Below are 26,874 nucleotides of genomic sequence, written 5' to 3'. Positions count from 1 at the left end.
TTTTACCCTTACAGTTGGTAGGCTGTTTATATTTATGTGTACAATATAGTACACATGCATGTGAACTATAATATGTTTGTCTGCAAATGTCTTTGAACTAAACCAATACTACTACCATAAAATAAAAGCCATAAAATGGAACCAAACCACTAACATTCCTTCATTCACATGTTTTCATGGAAGACTTTGAGGTTTTTTTTCTTCTTCTTCTTCCAAATCTCTAATATTTTAATCAAAATTCAAGTCTTGTTGTCCTTCATTGAGCTCATGAATGGCTGCTAAGTTAAAAACTGAAACAAGGGCATTGTTCATGAACGTGTAATGACATTTTACAATTTAAGACTCAAATTACAAACATCATAAGGTTTTTTCCCTGTGAAGAGACCTTTTGAGTTTCATTTGGGATAGCAACAGCGTAAAGGTTTCAAACAACTATAAACAGGACATTAGAAGGAGAGTGGTTAAAGATTTTTTTCCACCAACTAACTAATAGAAAGCAAACGAGTGATGTAAATAATGCAGCTACATTGTTTTCTAGGCGTTTCATAAGTTTCAAAAGGGAATTGATAATATGAGCCAAGAATGCAAAAAGAGTCTGCTATGCATCATATGGTGCAGTGTAACGAGCTGCATATTACTTTACAATAAAGGAAGACGTGTTTTTACACGCATGAGCTTTGAATTGCGTGGCCATAACATGTTCCCCAGATAAATAAGGGTTAGAGATGACTAGGGGATCCCTTAGTTGACTTACATTGTGGACTTACATCCGTCACTTCAAATAAAATTCTTCCTACAAAACGATTTCCCCGTCTTAACACAAGCTGTTCATGTGGTCGTCTATTATATACTTCGTGCTTTTGTTTTGCCGTGGAGAGAACTCAAGAAGCCGTTCTCAAAACAGTGGTGGCTGAAGGATTTGGGAATGCGCATAACACCGCGAAGACATGGTCGTTGTGGGGGGTCGGTTTCCAGCTCAAACTGAGAGACAGACAGGCAGTTAGTCATAACCCATTTAAGAAGCCTTAGTGTTTTCACTTAAGAGGTCGCAGATACGTATAGAAACATTCACATTTAATGATTTGTCTATTGGCTAGTTCTTTTTATCGCTCTCTGTTTAAAAGTTGAGGCTTCTCACAAGTTTTTAATTTAAGAGCTTAATTGTCCTTTGAAGGTCAGATGTTTGCAGCATTGTAGCAGAGCTTTCTCTGTCTCCCCCTCAATCTGAGCATTGCAGTCTATAATTTTGGTTTTGGAGTGCAGGCTCCTCCCTGAGGACTAAACAGAAAACCCTCCTTACTACCTAAAAAGCTCCAGCAATTTTTTTTTCTGACCGCAGGCAGGAGAGACAGAGCGAGCGAGAGAGAAAAAAACACATTTAAAAAAGTAGCGGATGGATCATTATAAACTAAACTGTGCCTTCTTCAAAATGGCAGCGCTGACCATGGAAAATTATAGTCTGTCTCTGTGGTTTGTACATTTTTGCAAACTGTATATGAAACAAAGGAGAAGAGAAGATGGTACTTTTGGGATGTAAAATAATTTACAAAAAATTTAACAAAAAAGAAACAGAAAAAACCCACTGGTTTCCCTGAAAGTTATTCCTTGTCAGTGCTGGAAAGGCTTTTATTTCACCGTTGTGATTTAATACTCTTCAGTCATAGGATGGTAAATAAAAATGGTAAATGGCCTGCATTTGTATAGCGCTTTACTAGTCCCTAAGGACCCCAAAGCGCTTTACACATCCAGTCATCCACCCATTCACACACACATTCACACACTAGGATGGTGTATTAGTTTAAAATTCATCAGTATCTTCATGTATTGAGTAGTTTATATTGTAGTTGCCAAACTCTGCAGCTCACCTCAGCTTGAATATTCAAACATCTTTCAGCTCATCATTATTTGCATTTTTTAGCACTAGCTCGTATTAGCACTGTGGTTAAGGCAGAAGTAGATAACTCAAAATGATGATGAGCGCAACTAACACACAGCTCCAAATGCTGAAATTGTTTTATGTGAGCAGATGTGCAATTAGCATCTATTAGCTGATATTGTGCTTTGCTTACACTGTGTTTCCATTGCCTTTGGGTGGCCAAAACTCTGTTATTGCAAGTTGAAATTTTGAGATATTGGTCCCTGATGTTCCTGTTCCAATAAAAATCTTACAGCTACTTAATGCAGCTTTACTGAAAAACCTCACTGTGTATAGTCCTATATGATTTCATTTAATAAGAGGTATCACGGTATCACTCTGTGGCCACTGTGCTGAACACACATGCACAAATTTCCACAACAGTGAAGAGGTTTTCCAACATGGACCTGGAGTATAAGCCCAACTGAACCTTTTAAAGGAACATCTATTTTTCCTCGAGGGATTTTGCTATCGTCTTTTATATTTGGTGGTAGATGTTGTGAAGGCAGGTGCTTACTTTCATTGTGTGCACAGTCACATAATCTGTATTTGCCTTCCTTTTGGGGACATAAAGCAAGTCCCTGTCATGTTACAAATGTAATTTTAGGTTGAAGATTTGGTTTTAGGTTACGACAAGTTCGAGTTAACCTTAAACCTTATGGCTCAGTCTCTGGCAGGGAATTCATGTAGTGTAATATGTGTTGATAAATGAAACAGAGAAACAGAAACAGAGAAATTGATTTATCATGAGGGACATGAAGGAATTTATTATGATAGAAATAGAAAACAGTAGGAGAAGATTTGTATCTTAGATGTTCCATAGTCTTAACCAGCTTGACCAGCAAGGGCAGCGTTTGCGAGGATGTGGCTGCCTGTTGACGACTGTGGCTGGGATAAAAGGGAAGGAAGCCAGACGGTCCTGGAGGATTTCTCCAGTGGATCTGTGGGAAACACACACACACACACACACACACACACACACACACAATTCTAAGACGCGACCATGTATGTAAAGAGAGGCTATCCTCCAGATCTGGTGAACAGATGAAGCTAATTGTTTCCATCCTTGTCAGTGTGTCACACTCATAGAAGCCAAATTACACTCCACAAACACACATCATATGCTCTTTCTTTCCTTCTTTTACCCACTTTCCTCACAGGGCATTCCAGTGTTAGCAATAAAGGAGACTGATACTCTCAAGGAGGGGTCAGCTACAGATGTTAGCAGGTCATTAAATTTCGCCTGTGGTGACGAGACATCAATTACTGTGTTTTTCCACTTTCTTCTGTCTGTTGTGATTTTTTTGATTTTTTATTTTATTACACTGCACTGTGACAACTTGTAATGATTAAATTGTGGCTACAATACAGCAAACCTATTCTGATTCCAACCATTTTTACATTTTAATTTAAGGTTTTACATGTATCCATTTATTTGGCTGTTTATTTGACCTTTGCTTATACATAAGGGTCATAGGAGACAAAACACACTCTTTTATGTGTCCAGCAGAGAGAAGAATGGCAGCTGAAAGGAAGACAACAAAAAACCATGTGCAGTGAAGGTTTCACAAGCTCAAATTCTGTCTGTGTATTTAAGTAAACCCTATACACACTATATCAAGCCAGGACTCATACGGTGGTTACAATGTAAAGGCTTCTCTGAATGAACAAAGGTAACTTGCTACATTGTAAAAGTGGTTTTAGTGGCACTTAACTTGTCCTCAACTTGTCCTTGTATTTTTGTTCAACTTTACATATTTTAGTGGCCTATTTGCTATTAGCAGTATTCCGATTTAACCTCAAGATCCTTGGTTGTATAATTTATACAGGTTTCTGGGAAGCCATAAAATAGATAGGGGACCCTTTATCCTTCCCTAGTGGAAACTGGAAGGTTGTGGTAATTTCACTCTAATCCCCAAGGCCATTTTGTAGTGTCCTGGGGGAAATCCACTTCAAAGGTCATGGGGGGGGGTGTCCAGATACCTGGAATCAATTAACTGGCTGCAACTTCAATCCAAGCTTTACAGACAAATGTTTAAACTGAGGATATAGGAGTTTTCTCTATGGAAACTCTTTGCAGTCCAATGAAAAGTAAATACACTCCATGATTCAGTAGCTATTGGCAGTCAGTAGCAAGAATTCGAAGTAATGACTTTATCAGTTTCTCACATCATTGTGGAGGAATTTATGCCACATCTTCTTTACAATGTTGCTTTAGTCCATTGAAGTTTGTTAGCATTCATCTATGCACAGCTCTCTTAAGGTCCTATCACAACATTTCATTCACATTGAAGACTGGACACCTTGATTATTTTCATTTTCAGTCCTGCTGCAAGAGCTAGTTTTAGCTAAGCTTTGGTTATAGCACAGATTCATCTCACATTCAACTCTAGAATATTTTGATAAACAAGCCTAAATAATCATCCTTCGCCATCATTTTTGACAGTTGGTACATATGAGGTATTTGTACAGAAACATGGTGCCGTGCATTATAGCCAACATCTCCACTTTGGTCTCGTCTGTCCAAAGGAAGACCAAAGTTTAAAGTCTTGTGGTTTGTACAGACTGAACTTTCCAAACCTAAGCCAGGCTGTAATGTTTTTTAGAGAGGAGCAGCCTTCTGCTGGCAAGAAACAATCCGTTCTTCAGTTAACTCTTTTTCTGATTGTACTGTCATGAACTTTAGCATTTAACATGTTAAGCGGGGCCTGTGGCGTCTGAGTGTGTTAAATCAAACTTCATTTTCCCCCTTGGTGCAGCTCGTTTGTGCAGGTGTGAACACAGTAATCGCACTGGTGAGGACCAAAACAACTGAAACTGAGACCTTTTAGCCTCGGTACTTTTCCAAACAAACTCCAGAGTGTTTCATTTATGGTGTGAACGTGTGGAAAAGTAGAATAAAAGTGCAAAAGTCTGCACTGGCAACTAGCAGTGAAATGAACATAAATTCTCCATTTTCTCACACAACATCTTCTTCCTATATTTACTTCTGTTTTTCCCACCCCGGACACCAATCTGGCCAATGAGTGGACCCAACATTCTCACATGGTTTTTAGTGATACATTTTGGTTTCCTTGGAGTTCAGTTGGATTTTTTTCTATGTAAAAACAAAACAAATGACAGGGAAAAGCTACAAGTTCTCAAATTCATCGACTGATTTGGACCAGAATAAGTGAAGTATAGGTGTGAAAAATCATCTGAACCTGGAGGTGAATTTGGTGGGACCCCCTCTTCGGGGAATGCCTTGTGTTAACACATACCTTAAGACTCTAGACCGGCAAGCTGCCAAAACCTTCTGCGTTTATAAGGATTTACTGACACAATTACTGATGATCAGTTAATCAAGTGCATTTGATTAGCAAAACCTGGCTGCTACTTCTTAATTCCTATTGAAGCAGTGCTTTGTTTTTCAAAGGACTGCATGGAGTCCTGTGAAAACTCTCTTTTTCACACAACTGCATATAACGGCATGAATTACTTTGTTGATAGCAGGGTTTTTTGCTACACCGTTCTCCTCTATAAAGACTTGTGGGATGAAATCTACTTTCTTTACCACACACGGTTCCGTTACAATCCCAAAACCTTTGTGTGAACAAAGACAGTGAGTCAGTAGACTCCAGTTTTATATAATTAGAGTGGGCATTTAAAGTGAAAGGCAATAACTGAAGTAGATTCAGCCTTTCAATTAGTGGCGAGCTAGGCCGGCATTCTTTACCCCCAGAAAGATGTGTAATTATTGTTTAAACAATGCTTTTTCCATCGATTTGCTCCAGGAATTAACATTTATATGCACCAAGCATAAATACAGTCATTGTTTGATGCATTAACGGGGTAAATGAGCTGGATTATCTAATTGAGGGAATTTATGTGGCGGGAGAAGGTATTTATTTATGAGTAGACACAATAGAAATCCAAAACACAAAATTGCTGATGTAAAAAACAAAAAAAGTGAAAACAAATTCCAAAGTGTATCAGCAAAGTGTCTAATGATAGAAGTGCATAGAAAATTCCAGTATAAACTAACATGATGGTATGAATATATACTATATATAACTATTTTGTTTTTCTTTGTTTTCTTGTGATATAAAATTTATACTCTTAGAACGGCGGATGCTCGATCCAAAAGGTTCCAAAAATAGGATCAGTGTATGGAATTCTTAATTGTCTCTAAAGGCTCTGATTCAGATTTTCTTTCTAATCTAGGATATGCATCATATCATTGAGAAAGATTGTCCTATGTACAGCCATCTCTGGCACAAACGTCTGGATATTTGCCTAAAATGTCCCTCCCACTTCCTGTTCAAATCTGTTTGTTGCACAAGATCTGTGGGGCTTCACCAGGAGTGAGTAGAAGAAATATAAATGCATGTGCAAAGCGTTTCCATCAGATTCCAAGTACAAAATGGCTAAAGACAGATGAGTCGATATTTGTTATATGCGCACCAGCAAACGTTAGCTAATTCTCTTAGAAGTGGAACAGGCTTTCTGAGGAACACACAGCAACCTAAAATGGCAAAAAAAAGACATCAAAGTAAGGAACAGACTCATACCATTAAAATTTTACTTTAACAATACCACAAAATGACCCTAAAACATGTTAAAACTAATATAATTCTATTTCTAACATGTCTTTGCTTGTAGACTTTCTAAATGAGTGAATCTATGAAGACATTACTTCATCCAAAAAGCCTGTAATGGCAAGTCTCAGCAATCAAAGACCTTAAATATTTGTGATCACAGACACCAGATGTTGGTTAGTAGTATTAATAACTGAAGTATTCTCTTTAAAATGAACGAGTAAAGCACTTTGACAGGTTTTAATAGTGAATGTTTTGAATATTTCAACAGCCATACAGATCCAAGTAAAGATCCAGTGCATCCTGTAAGGCAGGGGTGGGCAATTCATTTCCCCACTGGGCCACATGATAAACTGGAACTGTTATGATGGGTTGCACCAGTAAGCTTATGAATACATCAAATTAATACTGAGCAGACTTAAGATCAGTTTATTGGTGCGGTCCTCAACAACTGTCCAAGTTTCTCATGTGGCCCAATAGGAAAATTAATAGGTGTGTCTGTGAAGGTTCTCAATTAATAGGTGTGGTAAACTGTATTGTGTAATCCAGCATAGAAAGGTAAAGCTGTAAATGAAAAGTGCATATCTGATTGATTTGACATGATAAGGACATCACATATAAATCTTTTGATATATTATACTTCAGAGGCTACATTTCAAAGATGCAAATGATAAAATACAAATGAATGATTAAACATTCTTTAAACATCATGCTTGTGTCCTAAAATGTACACAGATACTGACTCACACATATGGCCCCAATTGCCAGTTCCTGTAGACATACTGAAAACATATTCAAGGTTGTCCATTATAGTTGATTTTCTTTTCTTTTTTCCCCCTTTTTTTTATGAGAGCCAGTGGTTCAAGCTGAAGGGGGTCTTACGGTTTGCATTACAGCAGAACAGTTTTCCTTTGAGCCTTCTCTCTGTCCACTGACTCACTATGGAACAATATCCCGGAATCTCCACAGAGATCCCACCAAGACTCTGAATAATGACATCAGCCTCACCGTGTGCCAACAGCAGTGCTGAGTTCCTCAGTGATTTATGTTTTAAGTAGTTTGCTCAACCGAGATTTGATGCTGCAAAAATATTTACACCGAATGCCAGCTCAGCAGTGTGAAGTTTGATCCAACATTAAAGACAAAAGGAAGCTGGATTAAGTTTCCATCCCGGGAGTGAAACAAATTACAGTAATCACAACATCACGTATCATCTTGTGCAATATTGTTGCATCTTATTCTATCATTAAAATTCAGGTAAAGATCTCTCATGGACACAAACTTTATTTTAAAAACGACTGTGCACAAAAGCTGTTCAAAAACTGTCTCCGGTTGTTGTCTACAAGGTTATTGGACAAGAAAAAGCTAGCAGCACACTAAATGTACAGACAACACACGTTGAGTCTGTGTGTGTGTGTTAATTAAGTTATTTAGAAGCTGTTTTCCAACAGGAAAAGCGAGGGTTGTGGTGGTGAAGGGTTTTGTAAGATCCAAGTCCAAGTCCAAGTTCAACTTTATTGTCACTTCAACCATATACAGTTTAAAAATACACAGTGAGGCGAAACAACGTTCCTCCAGGAACCAAGGTGCTACAAGACAAGTTAGTGCAAAAAAAATAATAATATATAATATATCTAGTAATAATACACCAAATCCCCAAGTTGCATTTGTTGTGACTACAGTACTGCAATAAAAACAGGGGTCTGGAGTCTGCATGTTGCATAAAAGTCACTTTTTCCTATGACCTGATTTGTACGTGAGCCCTGGAGCAAACAAACACAGATGGGACATGCATGCACATTGCGCGACACTGGTTTTTCACCTGTTTTACAAAACGCAAGAGAGGAGAAGGGAATACCCCCGGCACCCCAACTGTGCTCGGATTTGCTGTCAGCACAGATTTTGTTTGAGTATTTCACATCTTAATAAGGTGGATGTTTATTTTCCTTCACACAAGACTAGCATCGATATCCATAATCCGATCTTGATCACTTGCACGTAGTGTGTAATCCTTGTTTCTGCCTTGCTAAGTCCCCCGTGTTGCCTGACACAACATGCATCATCAACATCTGTTGTAGATTGTCGAACTTTACAGGAGTTACTTTGAACTGTGGTGAAAAAAAATCTAACTCATAAATCCTCAGCCAGCAATTATGGTTAGGTTGATGAGAAGACATGGTGGAACAGACTTTTATAACATATGTAGTCAGCATATTTTGACACTTGAAATGTTAGTTACATCAGCAAAATATGAACAAAGTCAAAGGAGCCCCCCCCCCCACCCGAATGTAAAGCACTGACTAGCTCAACAACTAAAGAAATGTCAGCTTTATGCACAAATTTCCACAATACATGGCAATCCTGATTTATTCACCCGAGAACAGATTATTTTAGGGTCATGTTTTATTTACCCAAATATGGTGTATCTAGGGACATTTTTTTTAAATACCAAAATAAACTAAATCCTGCCAGGACTGGAGAGATAACATATCCAGACTGTTGGAAGATTTTCAGGGTTAATTTGGAAATGTGACTGTGTCAAACACGTTTATTCCAAAGTACTAGAAGATTTATTTAGATTTAACGAGGGGGTGGTTATTAAGTTATTGACATGTTTGCTTAGCAAGTAAGCTAAAAAATGAATTTTGTTCTTTAAGGGGGTGCGGGTACTATTATCCTTCCATTCTCCAGCTTTTTACTTATATGGGCTATGCTGTTGTCACTGATCCTTTCCCCTGTTTTGTTATATCTGTAGCAGAAAATAAATAAATGTCACAAACTGGAAAGATCTCGTTTTAGCTGATGACTTTGAAGACAAAAAAAACCCTTTGAATAACCAACTTTCTATCAGTTGGTGGGACATCATGTGGAAATGAGTAACAGGCAAATTTGCTGCTGTATTGATGCCAGTAAAAAGTCTAGTACATATCTGAATGTAAGTATTACTGCACATTTGAAGGGGCAGCTTCTGTTTGTGTGCATTCACTAACCAACACTTACGGGCTGCTTCATGAGTTAGGCCTGTTCAACTGTGTGTTATACCAGATGTTTAATCAGCTCTGTCACATGGCAGCAACTCAGTGTGTTTGGATATGCTCAAGACAACCTGCTGAATTTCAAACTGAGCATCAGAATCGGGAAGAAAGCTGATTTAAGTGATTTTGAATGTGGAATGGTTGTTGGTGCCAGATGCTGGTCTGAGGATTTCAAAAACTGCTGATCTACTGTCAATTACCTGCACAGTCCCCTCTAGGGTTTACAGAGAATGGTCTGGAAAAAAAGGAAATAGCCACTGAGCAGCAGTTCTCTGGCTGAAAATCCCATTTGACTGCCAGAGATCAGAGGAGATTGCACAGACTAGTTTGAGCTTGATAGGATGGCAATCAGGCAGGCTGTACTTTAGGACCAGCTCAGTTCTCAACATTCTGGCAGAGTTTTAGCTGATGGTGTCATCTTTGGCCTTGGATCAACAGTCACACTCTTCAATCATTCTCCTGATTTCCTCTGACACTGGTCTTCCTTGCCTACTGGATAACTCTCAAGCACTCACCTGCTGGCTTCTGCTGCTCACTCCTCCTCGGCTGTCGGGAGCAAAAAGAAAAGGTAAGATACCTCACCTGCCTGCCCTCAAGGTTCAAGGTTCAAGGTTCTTTATTTGTCACATGCATAGTTATACAAGTATAACACACACTTGCTCACCACTACACCCCATCAGTCTGAGAAAGAAAAGGAAATGTTGGACATCTTGTTTCACTCATTCAGTCACACTCTGACACTCACCTGGAAAACCACACCACCCTTAGGAAACCCAGCTCTCCGCGACCCCAAGTAAACAATCATTCATCGCTCCTCTTTGCAAATATTGTGTGCAGACATGACTCATCACTGCCTCATAGTGGATCACACACCTGTAAAACCTCTCACTGCCCTGCTTTAACTACAGTGATCCCTGTGTTCAATGAAGTGTTGCTAATAAGAAAGAAACAGTCTATTGAGTCTGCTTTTGGGTCCTCTTTTGTATTCCTGCTGTCTGTCTGACACTCAGATGATTTTTAAACTGGGGCCTTGAACATGACAATAAGTTCGCTGTACTCGAATGGTCTCCATAGTCACCAGATCTCAATCAAATAGAGCACCTTTGAGATTTGAGAGATTAGCATTATGGATATGTAGCCCACAAATCTGCAGCATGTACATAATGCTATCATGTGAATATGGACCAAAATCTCTAAAGGAATGTTTCCAGCATTGAATGTGAAAGCAAAATTATGTCCAACCCTACTAGCAACATTTACCTAATAAAGTATATGTGTGTGTTGTCAGGGCTTTGATGTATGAATCTGCATCTCCACTGGGTGCACACATGGCATTGCGAATGCACATGACTGCATTACTCTTCACAATTTATGACTTTTCTAGACAAAAAAAAGAACTCACACTTAGAAGATGAGTTGGTTTTTGTTTTTTTGTGGTGTGTGTGTGTAGCCAATAGATATATTGGACATGCCAAGTAAGTGTAAAATAAAATTCAACAAATAACAAATGTTTGAGGATTGCCAAGCCCTAAAGAAATTAAGTCCAATAAGGTTTCTCTTTCCTTTTTTTTTTTTTTTTTTTTTTTTATAAATGACATCAGAAACAGCAGTATGCGACATTACGTGATGGCAGAGCTTCAGTTCATCCTTTGTCTTTTTTTTTTTTTTTTTTTTTTTAATAAATAGGACAGGGGGAATGAATGAGAGAAAGAGGGGGAGAGAAAGAAAGAAAAACAAAGGGGAGAAGAGACGGTGAGAAGGGGGGGGAAGAGAGAGAAAAAAAAAAAAGAACTCCTGGGTCACCTGTATGGAGAAAAAAACAAACAAACAAACAAACAAACAGAGGAGACAGCAATAGGTTTCTCTTTCCTGGTGCTAGTAAACTCACAACTTTTCTAGTAATATCACATCCTTTCCTAATGGGACATCTTGAACGGATCACATACCAGCATGCACACACACATACATATACTGCTGAGACAACACATCTCAGCAGCTGTTGCCGGGAATAAGTTATGGGTCATGCCACCTCCCACAGTCCACTGTGGGAAAAAATTTTCAACAACACAGGAGAACAATGACTTTGAATGTCTGCCATCTTTCACCCTGGATATCATTTTAAGGTTTTCAACACTCACCAGTTCAGGGTGTTCAGCCAGCTGGCCACTGATGTTGTTCCATGGAGCCAATTTTATTACACATGACGATAAAGCGCTAGAGATTTAAAAAAAAAGAAGAAGGGGTAATTAACCTGTAATTTAACGCCATCTGCAGGACATGCGCTGCAAGTGTAAAATACGTTTTGTTTTTTGTTTTTAATTGTCGGATTGAATGAAGTCCGTTGGGATTTTTGTGTATTAACAAAACAGGAGAAAACGGTAGATAAGTAGAAAAAATAACCATAGCTTGCGCATTACTTTTCAGTGAAGGTGAAATAATTCAAGGCTTTCTCCTTATGTTAAGGTGGACGTATAGCGTCGTTGTTATGGTAACCACAACACACCAGGAAAGTGAAAAGTCGGTGATTGGGTTTTGCTGAGATTGGCTGTGAATTTTTTTAAATTTTTTTTATTTTAAAGGCCTGCGAAGACTCCAGAGATATAACAATAAGGAATGTGTTTCCTTGTTTATCTAACAAACACCAAAAAACCGGACACAGCAAGTAAACTGGCTAATAAGTAAGTTTCTGCATGCTTTAAATGAACAACACACTTGTTGTACACTTGTGCTGTATTGTTATGTTGTATACACCTTTTCGTATCACATTAGCCCATTTTATTTCTATTTTTATGGCCTTCTCGTGTGCCTTAGCAGAATTTAGAAGCAGAAACTAAGCTGGAGCCGTTTAGCACCAGTTATAGCCGATAAGCTGTCATAATTTGGTCTTTTTGCGTTTTTCGAAAAGGTACGCTTTCCGTGTGACGTTTACAGGTCTAATAATATACATGATCTTAAAATTTTCTGAATATGTTTAGGACAGTGCTCACGAATTACTTTGTGGGATCTACGTTTAAAAATAATATTTATTGATTTTGATTTCCGGTGTTCACCGGCGGAAGCGTAATCCTTCAGAATAAAAGCAGGCTTTTGCATGTCTAATTCGGTGTGTTCCGCACATACAAAACTTCTAATCATCCATCCACCCTCTTCCGCTGATCCTTCTCGGAGTCGCGGTGGGGCTGGAGCCGATGGCAGCTATCATAGGGCAAGAGGCGGGGTACACCCTGGACAGGTCACTGTGAGACAACAGTGCTAGCCACTGCACCGTTGTGCTGCCCACTTTTAGTCTTATGTTTTATTTATTGGTAAGCAAGCATAGGGAAGGCCATTAAATGTTGAAACTGTGTGCAACAAATATTTACATATTTTCGGATTCCTGTCCCACGCAGCCTGTAGGATACTAATGTTTGTTTAGTGTGTTTCTGTCCTCAATATTATTATGTTTTGATCCAATCACTAGTGAATCCATCCCAGGAGGAGACAGAATGCAGGCCTCAGAGTGCAGAAGTTGAAGTGGAAGAGCAAGATGAGGATAAGGGAATGGAGGAGGACACCCCTCTAGTGGCCGTTGCACCCGATGCTTCACTCCCAGAAAAGCAGCCCTCAGCCTCCATTGTGGTCTCTGCTAGTCCTGCCTCCCAGTGTTTAGATGAGGTAACAATCATGTGCATTGTTATGTTGTTATTTTGTGAATGGCATTTTTAAATTGTTTTCAGAAAGACAAACATCCCTATTTGATAGTCAAAGGAGCTTGCAAAGAAAAGCGTCTGGACGTCCAGACGCTTTTCTTTGCAAGCTCCTTTGACTACGATGACCTGGATGACTGAGAACCTTCACAGACACATCCCTATTTGATAGTTATAGTGGCAGATTTAACTGCCATGATTCAAAAGAAAAGAAAATAGTATCAGATATGATATAGATGCATGTATTTGCACAAGGCTAATGTTCAGGACTATTATTTCCTCCATTCTTTTGCAGTTTAATTTCTGATAACAAAGTATTGCACATACATAATGTGCGTTAAAGTGTTTGTCATAAACATTAAGTGTGAAAAAAAGTGAATATTTAGGAGTCATCCTGTGAATGAGCACAACACTTTTATTAACTTTATCATCACAGACAGTAAACAGACAGTAAAGTCACAGTCCCACAGTTTTATCATCTTCTGCGAAGCCAATATGAAATCTGCCTTTTATTTAGTGGCTTTATTGGTTCAACACCTCATAAACCCATTTGTTATGGGCATGCAGCACCTCATCCTGCATTTTTACAAGCCTCATTCAGCCTCGGACACTAGACGGCAGACACTTTCAAAGACACTCATGCGAAACTTGTATACATTTTTTGTATACATTCGTTTGAAAGGCGATTCCAGTACACAAGTGGAGCAGGCATGAAAAGGATTTTAAACCGACCGAACATTGAAATGTGCAACACAGCCATGAAATATTAATTTAATTTTTTTCCCCCAATATAAAAATTGCATATCTATTGGCACAACAGCTGAATATGAATGATAGAAAAGATCAATCTGATACACAAAGAATTCCAATTTTACGCAGATATTTACTATGAATGATCACAATTATGCCTAGTCCTTGTCATTACTCAAATGTCATCAATCATTAGACTCTGTACTGCATGACCATTGTATCATATAAAAGCTATCATACCTCTCAAAGTAAAATAAATACTATACACATCCTCATAGTGAAGCATTTCTTTCCCCAATCCTTCCCATTTACAGTGTGTATAAAATGAAATAAATGGTGCTATACAGTTTCCTAACATTAGATAGCAGTATTGTACAAGAAGAAGATTTTACAGATTATGGCATAGAGAAGTGTGCAGTAATTCGGTGCATCCAAAGCTTGGAAACACATTTTTTTTCCTCACTGCAATGTCCTGCTTCGTGGCTGCTCTCAAGAAGACTCTAGTTAAACATCAATAATGCAGAATGCACACACATACATGACTCAATAGAAATTTATTGGATGCTGCGTATTTATACTGGGATGTCTTCTGTGGTATGGGGTAATGATAAATCGGCAAGCTGCCCGAGAGCAGTGAGATAAATGCCAGAGAAGGGCCAAGTAAAGCTATACATTTATTACTGACTGTAATTTTTCTAACAGTTTGACTCTCCAGCTTGAAGTCTTTCGTAATGATTATCGGACCCACTCAAAACTGTATCATCAGCTCTCGTATACCTCACTTGGGTGGCTGCTGTTAATTACAAAATCATTTACAGCAGAGAAAGTGATAGCTCATTAGTTTTTACTACTAGTATGTGCTGTGCTGTGTTTCTATGCTGGGTTTATGGCAGGAGGCAGCAGGACAGAAAGAGAAAAAAAAATGTCAAAGACCAGTGAAAAAATCTCTTCTGGTAACCCTCAATTTAATGTTATGGCCCACGTAGGAGGCTGGCCTACACTGCATGGGAGTTTTTTTTTGTTTTTTTTTTAAAAAGAATTTTATTAGTCCATCATTGTTCATAGTCCATTGTCCTTTATTATCATCATTTTAATCCAACATTTTGAAGGCCACACTCACTAGAGTGGAAAAGTAATAGCACACTTAAATTTTTCACAATTATTGTTATCATTAATGCACCAAACTACTTATAGTCCTATGTGCACACGTACGCATGTGTAAATGTGTAAATGCATGACTACTAGTGAGTGTATGTGTGTTTGAGTCCTTATGTACTTGCTCTTCCATTTTCTTTGTCTTTGCCTGCATGACTGCACTCACCAATATTTACCTGTCCTTTTAAGGACCATAGTTCTTGGGCCGTATCATCATTTTGACAGTTTTAAAAGCCTGCCTGTAGTTGGTGGGGTAGTACTCGGTTGACATGTTGTGCCACGTTCCCCAGAAGATCCCGTTCCTGACTCCCTTGTATCGCTTGTGATAGTACTTCCCGTTGAGGTTGGCAGACATGCAGGCGTCAAACCACCAGCCGGAGCTGTAGTAGCCGCCGCAGTTCCCAGAGGGGTACATGTCGTTGTCGCGGTCGGGTGTGGAGAAGAACTTCTGGTCGTGGTTGAAGTGCTTGTTGAAACTGAGGGCGTTCCCAGCCGTCCCACTGTAATGAGACATTGATATATAAGGTGTGCTGTTCCAGTTTAAGGTGTTCTAGCAGCAACTGAGAGTGAGAAATATTGCATGTGCAGAAGTGAACCCTGTACCTGTATCCACTGACAGACAGACGGTAGCGTAGGTACTCATTGGCCACATAGAACTGATCATACTTTGCATATTCCCGGACACCCTCAAAGTCCTCTAGCTCGATACGCAGAATCATATCTTTTGCTTTTGTCAGCAAATGGATATGGTCATTGCCCAGCCAGAACTCGCCTCTGCAGGATAGAAAGGAACAAAATGAGGCATGCTGATATATATATATATATATATATATATATATATATATATAAGCTCACATACTAGGTTAGAATTTCAATTTTTTTAGCAAAATGCATGTGTACTCCAATAGAGGAAAACAGGAGAGGAGGAGAGGAGACATTCTTTTAGTGGGAGTTTAATGCTGGATATTCAGACATGCTCAGAAGGTTGTTTTGAATAATTTGTTTTATATCTGCAACTTTATGATCAGTTGAAATGGGGTCAGATCATCTACTGTGGTCATCATTTCCCTAAGGCCTAGTCCACATGTAACTTGAGTCTTCTTTTGAAAATGGTGCCTTTTCTCCTTCATTTGCTAAGTAAATAAGTCTGCACAAAAAGATAAAAATGAAATGAATGGGGTTTAAGAGCATGCCAAACCAACAGGCAGCATTACCCTGACCTCAAAGCCATAAACTCTTGTTGGCCTTATGAGCCAAAAATGTTGTTTTTGTACTTGTGATCATTCACTACTCTCTACTCCCTGTATAAGGAGTTTTATGTAGAAAGCTAAATAGCGAGCCCAATAACAAAATGGAAAAATGGCTTCTGATAATATTTGCCTCATTTTCTCTGTCTTGTTACATCAACGCTGTCACACAGTTAGAGCAGAATAGATCAACATCGGTTAGATAAGTGACTAATAATGTGCATATTTCTGATAAGTGCATTGAACGGAGTGTAATTCCTCAAGTTGATGAATCTAAATACTTTGTGGCAGTTTATTTAGTGTTCTGCTTTCTTTTGTTTCTTTACTCTGTCTCTTTTACTTCAACGCAATGCATGATGGAATGCAGCACTTGGGTTTTCCACTTTGAATACTTTGGGTATAACAGTCCTTCCTGTACATACAACAGCACTACAAATATGGCAGACTCACAGTGTTATCATGTGGACCAAAGACCAAAACACACAGGAAAAAGTTCTGATCTTTTTTAAATATCTCTATACGTCCCCTTAGTTTTATGCATGATAATCAATCACTGATAATGAAAACAGGTGTTGAACAAACAGTGATATAGAGAACAGGTGTGCATCATTAGCTCCTAAGTACTGAGGGATTAGACTCTCTCAGGTTTTGGTAAAAGTATTCTGTAGCACATGACATTAAATGAGCTCTAATTCACTGGTAAAAGAACAGTATAGATGAACAATTTCCTACTAGCAAGACAAAAAAATAAATACATTGAACAAACTGCTTGTTTTTGTGTATTCTTTCAAACTGTATAGCTTGCAGCTAGTTAGATGAGCATGTGGTAGGCTCTAGTGTAATGAGGGTCCAGAAAATAGTTGAGTTTGACTTAATGCAGTAGTGTGTAGTGCTGACTTAAAATGATACAGGCTTGACATATAACAATGCATGCTAATTAAAAAAGTTGTCCAACCTTGGCTGGACCTGCTTAATGTCACTATGTCACATGACATTAAAAAGAGTTTTCAGTGTCAGTCGTTGCATTTGCAACCAGATACATTATGTAAGGAGTTTGGTTGCAAGCTGGCAGCGTAAACTTTGAAGCTTCTCTGTGAACAAAGAACCTTGCTCTCACTAGCTTAAGGCTTCACTGATACACATGATGCGTGGCACATTTCGTTATTCTAAGAATGTCTTTCAAAAGGGGATGTTTTTGTTTCTTTTATCTGTTGCTTCTGACAGCTAATGCTATTTCTATGGGAAAAGTGTATGGATTAAGCCTTTTATTGGGTTTTTAAAAGGTTTATACACATTCAGATTCAGACTGTAAACAATAACTGGACAGATTCCTGTACTAAGAAGCAGTTTTTGGGCTTAACGTCTGGTAACTTTGAGTTTAATCCTGTGTTTTCAGTATTGCAAAAGCAGTTTGAGTCTTACTATCACCATGGTAACTTGTGCTGCAGACCTAACCTGCTCCACAACAGGTTATGGTCAAGATAAGAGGTCCACATGTATGAAATCACCATCTACTGACCAATCAGATCCTTGGAAAATAGGATCACCATTCCTGGAGGATCGCTTAGACCTTGGTGCACAGATAGTAAGAGGGCCTAAAGGTTTTTCAAAAGGATCTAGGCATCTAGGATCTTTTTCTTTACTCGATGAACCTCAGTAATAAATCTAGATTCTTAAAAGCAACGTTGTTCCTTCACTTTCTTTTACCTTCGCTGCAGACCATAGAACAATAAACCATTTTATTGTTCTATTAGCCTTAATATATTGTTGGGGAACATGGCTCTCAGACATCTAGGCCTCCAGGTGAAAGAATAAGGCAACCACTGTAGTATATACACATCTAAACACTAATTTGAGTGAATGCGTTCATATATTGGAAAGCTCTGGGTTTACTTATGCAGTTCATAACCACCGTTGCGTGACTGCTTAGGCTGATTGCTGATGTTTGAATAAGTGAAGCAAGATAAGGAAAAGATATCCTGGATATGCTGAGCATGCTTTGTCGTAAATTATCAGAGGAATGCCCAATTGTGGGGGAGGAGGGGTAAAGAAAATAACTAACCTGAGGTTCCCAAAGCCTTTCTTATACTCAGCCCAGGTGCGGTTGAAGCTGACGGACCCATTGAGGCGTTGCTGTATCACAGTCCAGCCACCTCCGAAGGACTCCATGTCACAGAATACCTCAAACGTCCCATTGCGAGCGTCAGGTGTCACACGATATATACCGTTCCTCCTCACTTCCAGCACATTGTAGTCTGAACAGTCCCGAGGGGCTAAGATGACTGCATGGGTGGCAGTGAGAAAGAGAGAAGGGAGAGTAGTTATAAGCAGATGTTACTGGATGATATTCAGTAATATTTTCACTTTGGTCTGGCATTGTTCCCTGAGACAGTAATAGAAACAGGCCCTGAGGCTGAGGAAGGCTGGAGAAAAGAAAATGAGATAGGTTAGTAGGAAATCCAGTGTGGAATTTCTCATCCCTGCCTTCATTTAAGAGGAATGCATTCAAACACAAAAACACCCCTTCACCACATTCTTTTTGCCTGTCAGACATCTTCCCCTAACCATTTATTATGTATAAAATAACATTAAAAACAAGCTGATTGTGAAATATGTATTTCACAATATATCCATGCTTATCTGAAATATAGTATTTAGAACCATTGAAGAAACAGCCTCTGCCAGGGGATAAATTCCTCTAATCTCCCCACGTGCTACAACACAGGTCCATTTTGTATACCTTCAATGCATTCTGAGCACTTTTTTTTTTACCTGGCCACTTATTCGTCTACCTTTTCCTCCCATCCCTTGTGTCGCATTGCAGGCTACCGAATCAATCCAAAACCAAGGTCCAAAGACTCCTGTCAGTTAGGATTTTGGAAGTGAATGGAACAGTCTTGTTAAAACGTGGGAAAGTGTAAAACTGGATTAGAGAGCCATACCCCCTCCATGCACACTGGCACCTTGGGTCTAAATTGTCCTGACACTGGGCAGGCAGCATGTTGGACTCCTTTTGAGTGTTAGATGCGCTCCATTGATGATACAATGTTCTCATAGTCCTTAATCTCTCTAGAGGTGCAGTAGATTATAATAGTGCTGGGGTAGGCGGTGCTCATACCCCAGCAGTAGTACTGGTATAGGAAGGAAAACAGGTGTAGGGAGTGAACAGTGTTTGTAGAATGAAAAATGCATGTTGCTGTAGATAGTTGTATTTCTATTTTAAAAGGAACTGAACTAGCAGATGGAGCACAAACATTTATTTTGCTCTCTAAATAAGCAACTTCGTTTTCTGACAACATTACACTTGAATGCTTCAAGTGCAAAATAGCTGCAGATGGTAAATCACTCCATATGGGAGTCGATCGCAAGGTTGAAATGTATCCTTGTCACCTTAACAGCTCGGTCGGCATTTGGCAACAAAAGAATTGACCCGTAAATTCTTTCAGTGTCACACTCACTTTCAGCGTCTGACTGCAGTGTCGCCACTTTACATCTTCTTTTCTATTTGTCCCCATCTATCTGACTGGGCAGTCAGTGTCCCGAGACAGACAAGAGTGATCTCCATCTCAGTACGTCTGGCAATGTGCCTGACCTAAATAACTCTAATATCAGCCACTTACTCGTTCCTGAAAAACTCTTGGCTGATGGGCTGTCTATGTGACTGTTGAGGAAAATTAATAGCTAATTGGTCTGGGACAAGGAAAGTGATATGTGTCATTTCTGAAAATGATCCCAAAACAGTGTATGTTTACAGTAAAAGGACAAAGCCCGCTAGGGGATGTACTCATTTCTGAGTTGTTGTTTGTGGACAGCAGAGAAACAGCGTGAGGTAAAAGCCTGGTACCCACATTACTATTCTAACCTTGACAACGAAGGCCCTGTAAACTCATCGAAGCAGCAATTTTAGCCTATGTCATGACTTTTCCCCGCAAATCCCACAGCAGTGAGAAGTCAGACAAAGCACTGGAACATGACTCATATGTTGTTTTGCTCTGATGGGAAAGTTCAAACAATTTTACCAGAGCAAAGTTTCCCCATTCTTCTTCTTTCTTACTCACTTTTTTGACTGGCAAGTCGACTGACATAGGCTGATGAGTCCCACGCCATATTGACTGACATGCTTTTTATAGATGACATTTTGACAGACTGATTTGACTCTTGGCGCTTTGCCTGTTTGACTTCAGACCACACAAGAGATTCTCATAAAAGGAAGACAATTATTATCAAGAAGTATGCCTCATGTCAACTGAGGAAATGTGTATCGAAAGCGATAGCATACTACTGCTTATACTACTTCAGTTTTGATGGAAAGAAACTAAAAAAAACTGTGCTTCCCTTATGAAGTTGCCCGACACCAAATTTCCAAACGAGCAGTTCTTGATGGAGGACTGAACATCTATTCTCATTTTGTATGATTGAGTTAATGTAGCTGAACAGGGACATGAATTTCTATGCTTCCTGCAGGAGTGAAAGTGAAGATCAGTGCTTGTTGCAAAAATGGAAATTGGCAAAATGAGCGAAAATGAACGCTTAGAGCACTTAGAGTGATAACAGCATCTTGACAAATGTAGTTTTACTCCCTATTAATGGTGAAATTGCAATTCTACATTGGGTTAAATGATGGTTACGGTCCTCACAAAGTTGGCATTTTTTAAAATTTGTCAGTGCAGTTTGTGTAAAAGGCCTACAGCAATTTTTTAACCTGCCAGAAATGCCTTATGTAGCTTTAGTTAAAATGCTAGATAGTTTATTTTTTGCTTCACTAAACACTTTTGACATTGTGGTAAATAACCAGGAAACTCTTATCAGTGAAAGTCTGTTTTACTCTGCCCATTAGGAGCTCGCAGAGGAACATGATCAGCATCTGGTTTGAAAGTTTTAAGACAAGAAAAATTCTAAAAGATGTTCATTTAGCAACTTTTGGAGTAACTTTTTATCGCGATTTCTAATTTGAGTGATCTTGTGAAACACCCTAACACAACGTATTGGTCGCTTTCCTCAGTAACAGCAGCTGTTTCTTTTCTGCTACATTTGGATGGAATTCAGACACCATTAGGCACGGTCTCCTGAGCTGAAGTCGGATGCTTATCCAGTTCTTGACCTGAACAAAGCAGATAGATGTAGAAAGACAAGTGCTACTGACCCTGGGTGCCATCTGTGACTACTGTAGTGTCAGGAAAGCCGCCTTCATTATTACTTGTGGTATTGGCAAGAGATAATGAGCGCTTGTCTTTTTATGCAGTAATGAGCATCCAAGAGCATGACCTCCAGAAGGAGGCAGGGAGGGAAGCAGAGAGAAGGGACTAGGAAAGAGAATTAAAGAGGGGGAGACAGTAAGAGGTAGGGCAATAGAAAAAGAAATATGAAATAGAGGAAAAATGAGGAGAGGGTATAGATGCTTTGAGGATAAATGCATAAGGGAGGGGAAAAATGATCAGGTTTGATGGAGAAAGAAGCAAGTTGGAGAAGCAAACAGAAGAGAAAGGGATGGGATTCCCTTCACACCACTGTTCCAGCTAATCTGCTTAGAAATAAGCTCACATCTGTTTTCTACATAAAAGCCCCAATATAGTGTAACATTCATAGTGAAGTACTGGATAGTATTTGCTTTCTGAAAGTGCCCTGCATTTCTACTGTGCTCGCATCCAAAATAGCTTTTACATCAATGTAAAGTGGGGTATTTGTTTTGCTTAGCTAGTCTGCAACCCCCACTGTTTCTAGATACAATATCGCAGGCTTGTTTAAACGGTCATAAAACTTCCAAGCAGGGAAGCACAGATTAATCTGCAAAATATCGATATCAGCTAGTGTTGGTTTGTTGGCTGATATCTCCAAGTACAACAGCATCTACTGGTGTCAGTGATATTCATCTATTTTGCTCGAATCAATTTCATGCTGGCTAATTGTTCAAAGATAGCGTGATGCTGTTACACTTTAAAGCATTTCACTGTCGATGTGTATCGGCCCAGAGTTTCACTATGTGTGCATTCCTACTTTCAAGTGTGGGTCTTTTTCTGCCTTCCCTTTTTGAGTTTGTGCGTATGGAGAGTAGTGAGGGGTCACTTCGGTTAGTTATGTAAGAGTTAAAGTGAATTCTCACTTTGAACCAAGTTCTATTGCTTCACTCCAGTGCAGTATGTGCTCAACTTAAAGCTATTTCACTCTGTCCATTTGTGCACTGGCTACTCTGAACCAGCCACTCCACTCCAGTAATGTAATGAATACAGTAACCTTTTGGTACGCATTAAGATGATGGAAAATTCCATTTCTCAAATCTAGACTACACCTAAATATATAATATTCTTCATATCAGTAATGGAGGAGAGATGTTGCAACAGACCAGTGAGTGTGGTTGACAAGGACACTGGCAACATAGATTTCACTTTTCATTTCCAAGGAAGAAAGGTCTTGTTGGGTGAAAGTAAACACCCTGACTCTGATTATTTTTGAAGTTGATTATAATGTCCACTCAGGAATGATTGAATACAGCCTATGCCAGAAAATATATCCCCTTGCAACCCTGAACTGCTAAACTTATTTAACCAACAGAGTTTTATTACAATAATAACATCTTTTTTTTAGGAAATAAAAAATTGAAAAGTGCACTCTTGATCATGCTCAGAAGGATTACAAAAATGTATGAGAAGAACAGAAGAGAAAAGGGGGGCGAAACATGAAATGGCAAAGATATAACAGAATAAAACATAACAGAAAAACACATTCTCTTTTAACTGAAAGCCCTTGTCACTGGGAAGATGGAGAGGGCAGATCACAAGATCAGATGAAAAATAACAGGACCAAAGGAATGGAGGGTAAGTATAACAATGTAGAGAATATTATTATTATTATTAATTATCTTAATAAAAGTAAGCTTACACTGAGGGCCAGTCTGGGCTGGACATTCGGTGGTACAGCTGGAGCTGAGCTTGTTGACCACTCCGGTGATGTTCTCCACCCGCCTGTCCACTATAGCCTGTACATTCTCCATGTTAAGAAGGTTGATTCCCTCCAGTCGACCCTGCAAAGCTGAGATTTGGTTCCTGGCATTGCGCAGGCTGGCTGACATCCTATTCAGCTTCACCTGAGAAAGGCCAGAGCAAGCGTGAAGGAAATTATTTTTGGCACGCACTACAAAGCAGGCAGATTACCGAAGTCACCAGCCTCCTTCATTGTTTCACCAGCCAATTTGAATTTTAGAATGGAAACAAAGTCTGCGTTACGATTGGCTGTCTGCCAAAGTGGCTGTGAGAGTCAATAAGCTTACCAGACGGCAGAAATTTACTGTCACTGGGCTGGTGTCTAACTCCGATTTTCCCACCCTGCTTATTGTACCAGAAATTTTCCCTGGCGGAGTGGCGCCAGGTAGGACTTTGCGTGTCTTTTGACATCTGGTCAGTTTGCATTCCAGCTGGGCGCATCTGACTGGAAGCATGAAACGCGCTTCATATCAGTGTCCCCTAACACTTTCACAAAGCTGCTAAAGATCTGGCTTTCTGACAATTTGCAGGGTTTTAATGGAACAGAGGAAACAGAGGAAATGGTGCAGTGCTACTATTTCACATGTTGTACACACCTCTGTGCTCTACAGATGTAGCAGAAAATGCACGCTGTATTGAACTATACCAAAACAATTTTAGATCAAGGTGAATAAATGATAAATTTGAGCTCAACCAAGTGTATTTGTAAGGTAAATGATTTATTCCTTGGTTCAGTCTTATATCTTTTCCTGTAAGTGTTAACTTTGCCTCTTACCTGCATCTCCTGCATGTTTTGGCTCGGAGCAGGTTTCCCAAAAATTGAACCCGGTCTTGCGGCATCCACAGTAGCTCCAGGAACCATCCCATCTCCCCTCTCCTCTTGGCTGGATCCACCTTGCACCTCCTGCCCCGTCACTTTTTCCCCGGCATCCCCCTGAATCGGGATCTGGTCTGCCTGCTGGTGTCCAAAAACTCCGCTGCCCCGTGCCCCACGGCACTCCTGGCACCCGCTTTTCAGCTTGTTCACTACCTCCTTCAGGCTCTGCAGCTCCTTCATCGTCTTCTCCAGCAGCCTGAACTGCTTGGGCAGCTGGATGGTGAGGGGAGGCAGAGTGATCTGGTAAGGGCAGTCCTCCCCGTCCTCTGCCCCAGAGCTCCCACACTGGCCCATAGGTCTAAGTTTGACAGGGCAAGAAGTGGGAGTACCAGACTCAAATCCCAAATGGTAGGATCCTCTAGAGTCCCATCGCTGGTGAGAGTTACCAGGAAAGTCTGCTGCCTGGCTGATTCTGAGTAATAAGGTGCCTGTAAGCAGGAGACCAGCACAAACGCAAAGTCCAATTGTCCTCATCCTTCTGTGAGATTTTTAAATAAGTGTGTGTAAAGAGAAAGCGTCTGTGGCTGCCTCTGATATGAACTTGGAGTGTATAGTAGTGTTTTTGTATGTGTGTGCATGTGTGTGTGCCTGCAGATGTCCCGTGTAAGTGTGTGGATGTGTGTCCAGTATCTTATTTGGTGTAAGAGAGTGTGTGCATGTGTATGAGTGCAGTCTGCAGGAGGGAAAGAGCGCAGGGGAACTGCCGCTGCCTCAGATAGCTGTGTCATTAATATCAGGACAAGTGAGGGAGGGAGGGAGGGAGGGAGGGAGAGAGAGGTAGAGAAAGAGATGTGAGAGAGGGAATGTGCTGATTTTCAGAGGATGGGAGGGGCAGCACTATTGCGTAATGCAAAACACCATATCAACAGCACTGTAAAAAAAAAAAAAAAGATTGGTGGTGGTTGGTAGATAGAGAAAGAGGCAGAGTCCTTTGCCTGCAGTCCATGCATGCTGCCATCCTGCCATATTCTCAAGTCAGCTCATTTCCCCGAAGAGCAGAATGACTCAGTCCACAGGAACTATTCACTCACTGCTCTTTTTTTTTTTTATGCTGTTTTTTTTCCACAGTTTTTAACATTTAAAGACCCCTCGTTGACCTGGTTCAGATTCCAAAGCGTTACTGAAAACACTTGATAACATCCACTGCGCTAAAGTCTCTCAATTGTCTCCGGATGGGCTCAATTCCTGTATATATATGGTTTAGTACCAGAGAAAAGGTTTGTTTCAGTTTGTTTAAGCTGGCGATTTCTTTCACCTACTGAGCCTGCTTGGGATCTTGCAAATTGAGCATAACATTCATTAGAGACTTTTATAAAATGAGTTTCACCTGAATGCTGAGATTTTCTGAACATTGAGTGTGTACTGATACGCTGTCGTGATAAGATTTAATTTTTGCACTATAATACACTTGCAGACTACAAACCTACATTAACATGAAGAAAAACATTTCAGTTCAAATAAGACATGGCACTAGAGAGCTTCTATAACCATATCTTAAAGGTGCCCTTTGGATTGTCCTTGGACACAAATTCAAATACATATTCATATTTAGCGTTTCTTACTAAAGCCAATTGTTTGTACCTGTCCTGAGTGCTTGTTCGATGACTGGACAGCTGCAGGTCCCCCTGCCTACACAATGTTCAAAGTCAGACAGCGCGCTTGGTTTAAACTTGTTTTTCATTGTTGCACAACTATTTCTATGATTTCCCCAGTACTCTGTTTCCACCTTTCTACCGGTTAGTTAGTTATTTATTTATTTATTTTGGTGTTCAGTTGCTGGTGATTATGAGTCTGGAGCATTTCTGACACAGTGCTTTTATGTGTCATGTCAGAAAATGTTTGGAATAGCTGTTCAATTCTTTTTCTCTAGTGTGGCGAAAATATGGTAATGAAAAGCATGTTTTATGTAACAGCAGGCACGTTACACGTGCAACATTTTACTAAGAACAAAACAGCTTTTTTTTAACTGAAGTAGCTTCACTTCCAGTCAGGGTGAATGTGATTAACTGAAGGTGCTCTTTATTTTACCCACTTAATGATTCATCAGGAAGAAGGTCTAGTTTTTCAATGAAGGAAAACAGAAATGTTATAAATACAAAATCAGGAATTTGCAAGGCTTAAGTTTAATGAACAATGCCTTGGCTGGCACTTCAGCAATATGTTTAGGTATTTATGTTCTCATTGAAAACTTTACCTTGTCTCCTGTAGTGGTGGTGATCACAGAGTAACTTAAGATACACTCCTACCATAATACATCCCTATGATAACGATGGTGTCGCAATACAGCGATTCAGTAGAAATTGTCATTTTCATTGTCATTTTATTATTCAGTTTTGTGTACAGGGTGGGCCATTTATATGGATACACCGTAATAAAATGGGAATGGTTGGTGATATCAAAGTCCTGTTTGTGGCACATTAGTATATGTGAGGGGGCAAACTCCTCAAGATGGGTGGTGACCATGGTGGCCATATAGAAGTCGGCCATCTTGGATACAACTTTTGTTTTTTCAATAGGAAGAGGGCCATGTGACACTTCAAACTTATTGGTAATGTCACAAGAAAAACAATGGTGTGCTTGGTTTCAACGCAACTTTATTCTTTCATGAGTTATTTACAAGTTTCTGACCACTTATAAAATGTTCAATGTGCTGCC

At 39.6% G+C, this 26,874-nt stretch overlaps 2 protein-coding genes and 1 long non-coding RNA gene across 5 annotated transcripts in view; 1 reads left to right on the top strand and 2 right to left on the bottom strand.

The window, feature by feature from the left end:
- Nucleotides 1-2,651: 2,651 nt before the first annotated feature.
- Nucleotides 2,652-12,088, bottom strand: LOC113008939 (uncharacterized). The gene is made up of 3 exons (XR_003270090.2): nucleotides 11,666-12,088; nucleotides 10,043-10,073; nucleotides 2,652-2,856 (listed from the first exon to the last, which is right to left on the bottom strand). It is a non-coding gene; the product is annotated as an uncharacterized LOC113008939 (long non-coding RNA).
- The window catches only part of ccdc146 (coiled-coil domain containing 146), a 69,031-nt gene continuing 54,238 nt past the window's right edge, over nucleotides 12,082-26,874 (top strand). The window contains exons 1-2 of one of the 3 annotated variants that reach the window (XM_026146909.2): nucleotides 12,082-12,205; nucleotides 12,988-13,181. In XM_026146909.2, coding sequence (XP_026002694.2) covers nucleotide 12,205; nucleotides 12,988-13,181 — 195 coding nt within the window. In that variant the 5' untranslated portion in view covers nucleotides 12,082-12,204. Of the gene's footprint in view, nucleotides 12,206-12,625; nucleotides 12,833-12,987; nucleotides 13,182-26,874 lie in introns of those variants that run through there. The other 2 variants (XM_026146911.2, XM_080291476.1) reach the window with 2 other exon arrangements.
- fgl2a (fibrinogen-like 2a) lies at nucleotides 14,975-24,910 on the bottom strand. The gene is made up of 5 exons (XM_026146912.2): nucleotides 24,118-24,910; nucleotides 23,242-23,446; nucleotides 18,428-18,647; nucleotides 15,722-15,892; nucleotides 14,975-15,618 (listed from the first exon to the last, which is right to left on the bottom strand). Exons 1-5 carry the CDS (start codon nucleotides 24,691-24,693, stop codon nucleotides 15,303-15,305), a joined length of 1,488 nt encoding a protein of 495 aa, XP_026002697.1. The 5' UTR covers nucleotides 24,694-24,910; the 3' UTR covers nucleotides 14,975-15,302.

This window comes from Astatotilapia calliptera, chromosome 17 (assembly GCF_964374335.1).
Source record: "Astatotilapia calliptera chromosome 17, fAstCal68.1, whole genome shotgun sequence".
Taxonomy (NCBI): Eukaryota; Metazoa; Chordata; class Actinopteri; order Cichliformes; family Cichlidae; genus Astatotilapia; species Astatotilapia calliptera.
Note: the sequence above shows the minus strand (reverse complement) of the source record. Positions and strands in the feature narration are given on the sequence as shown.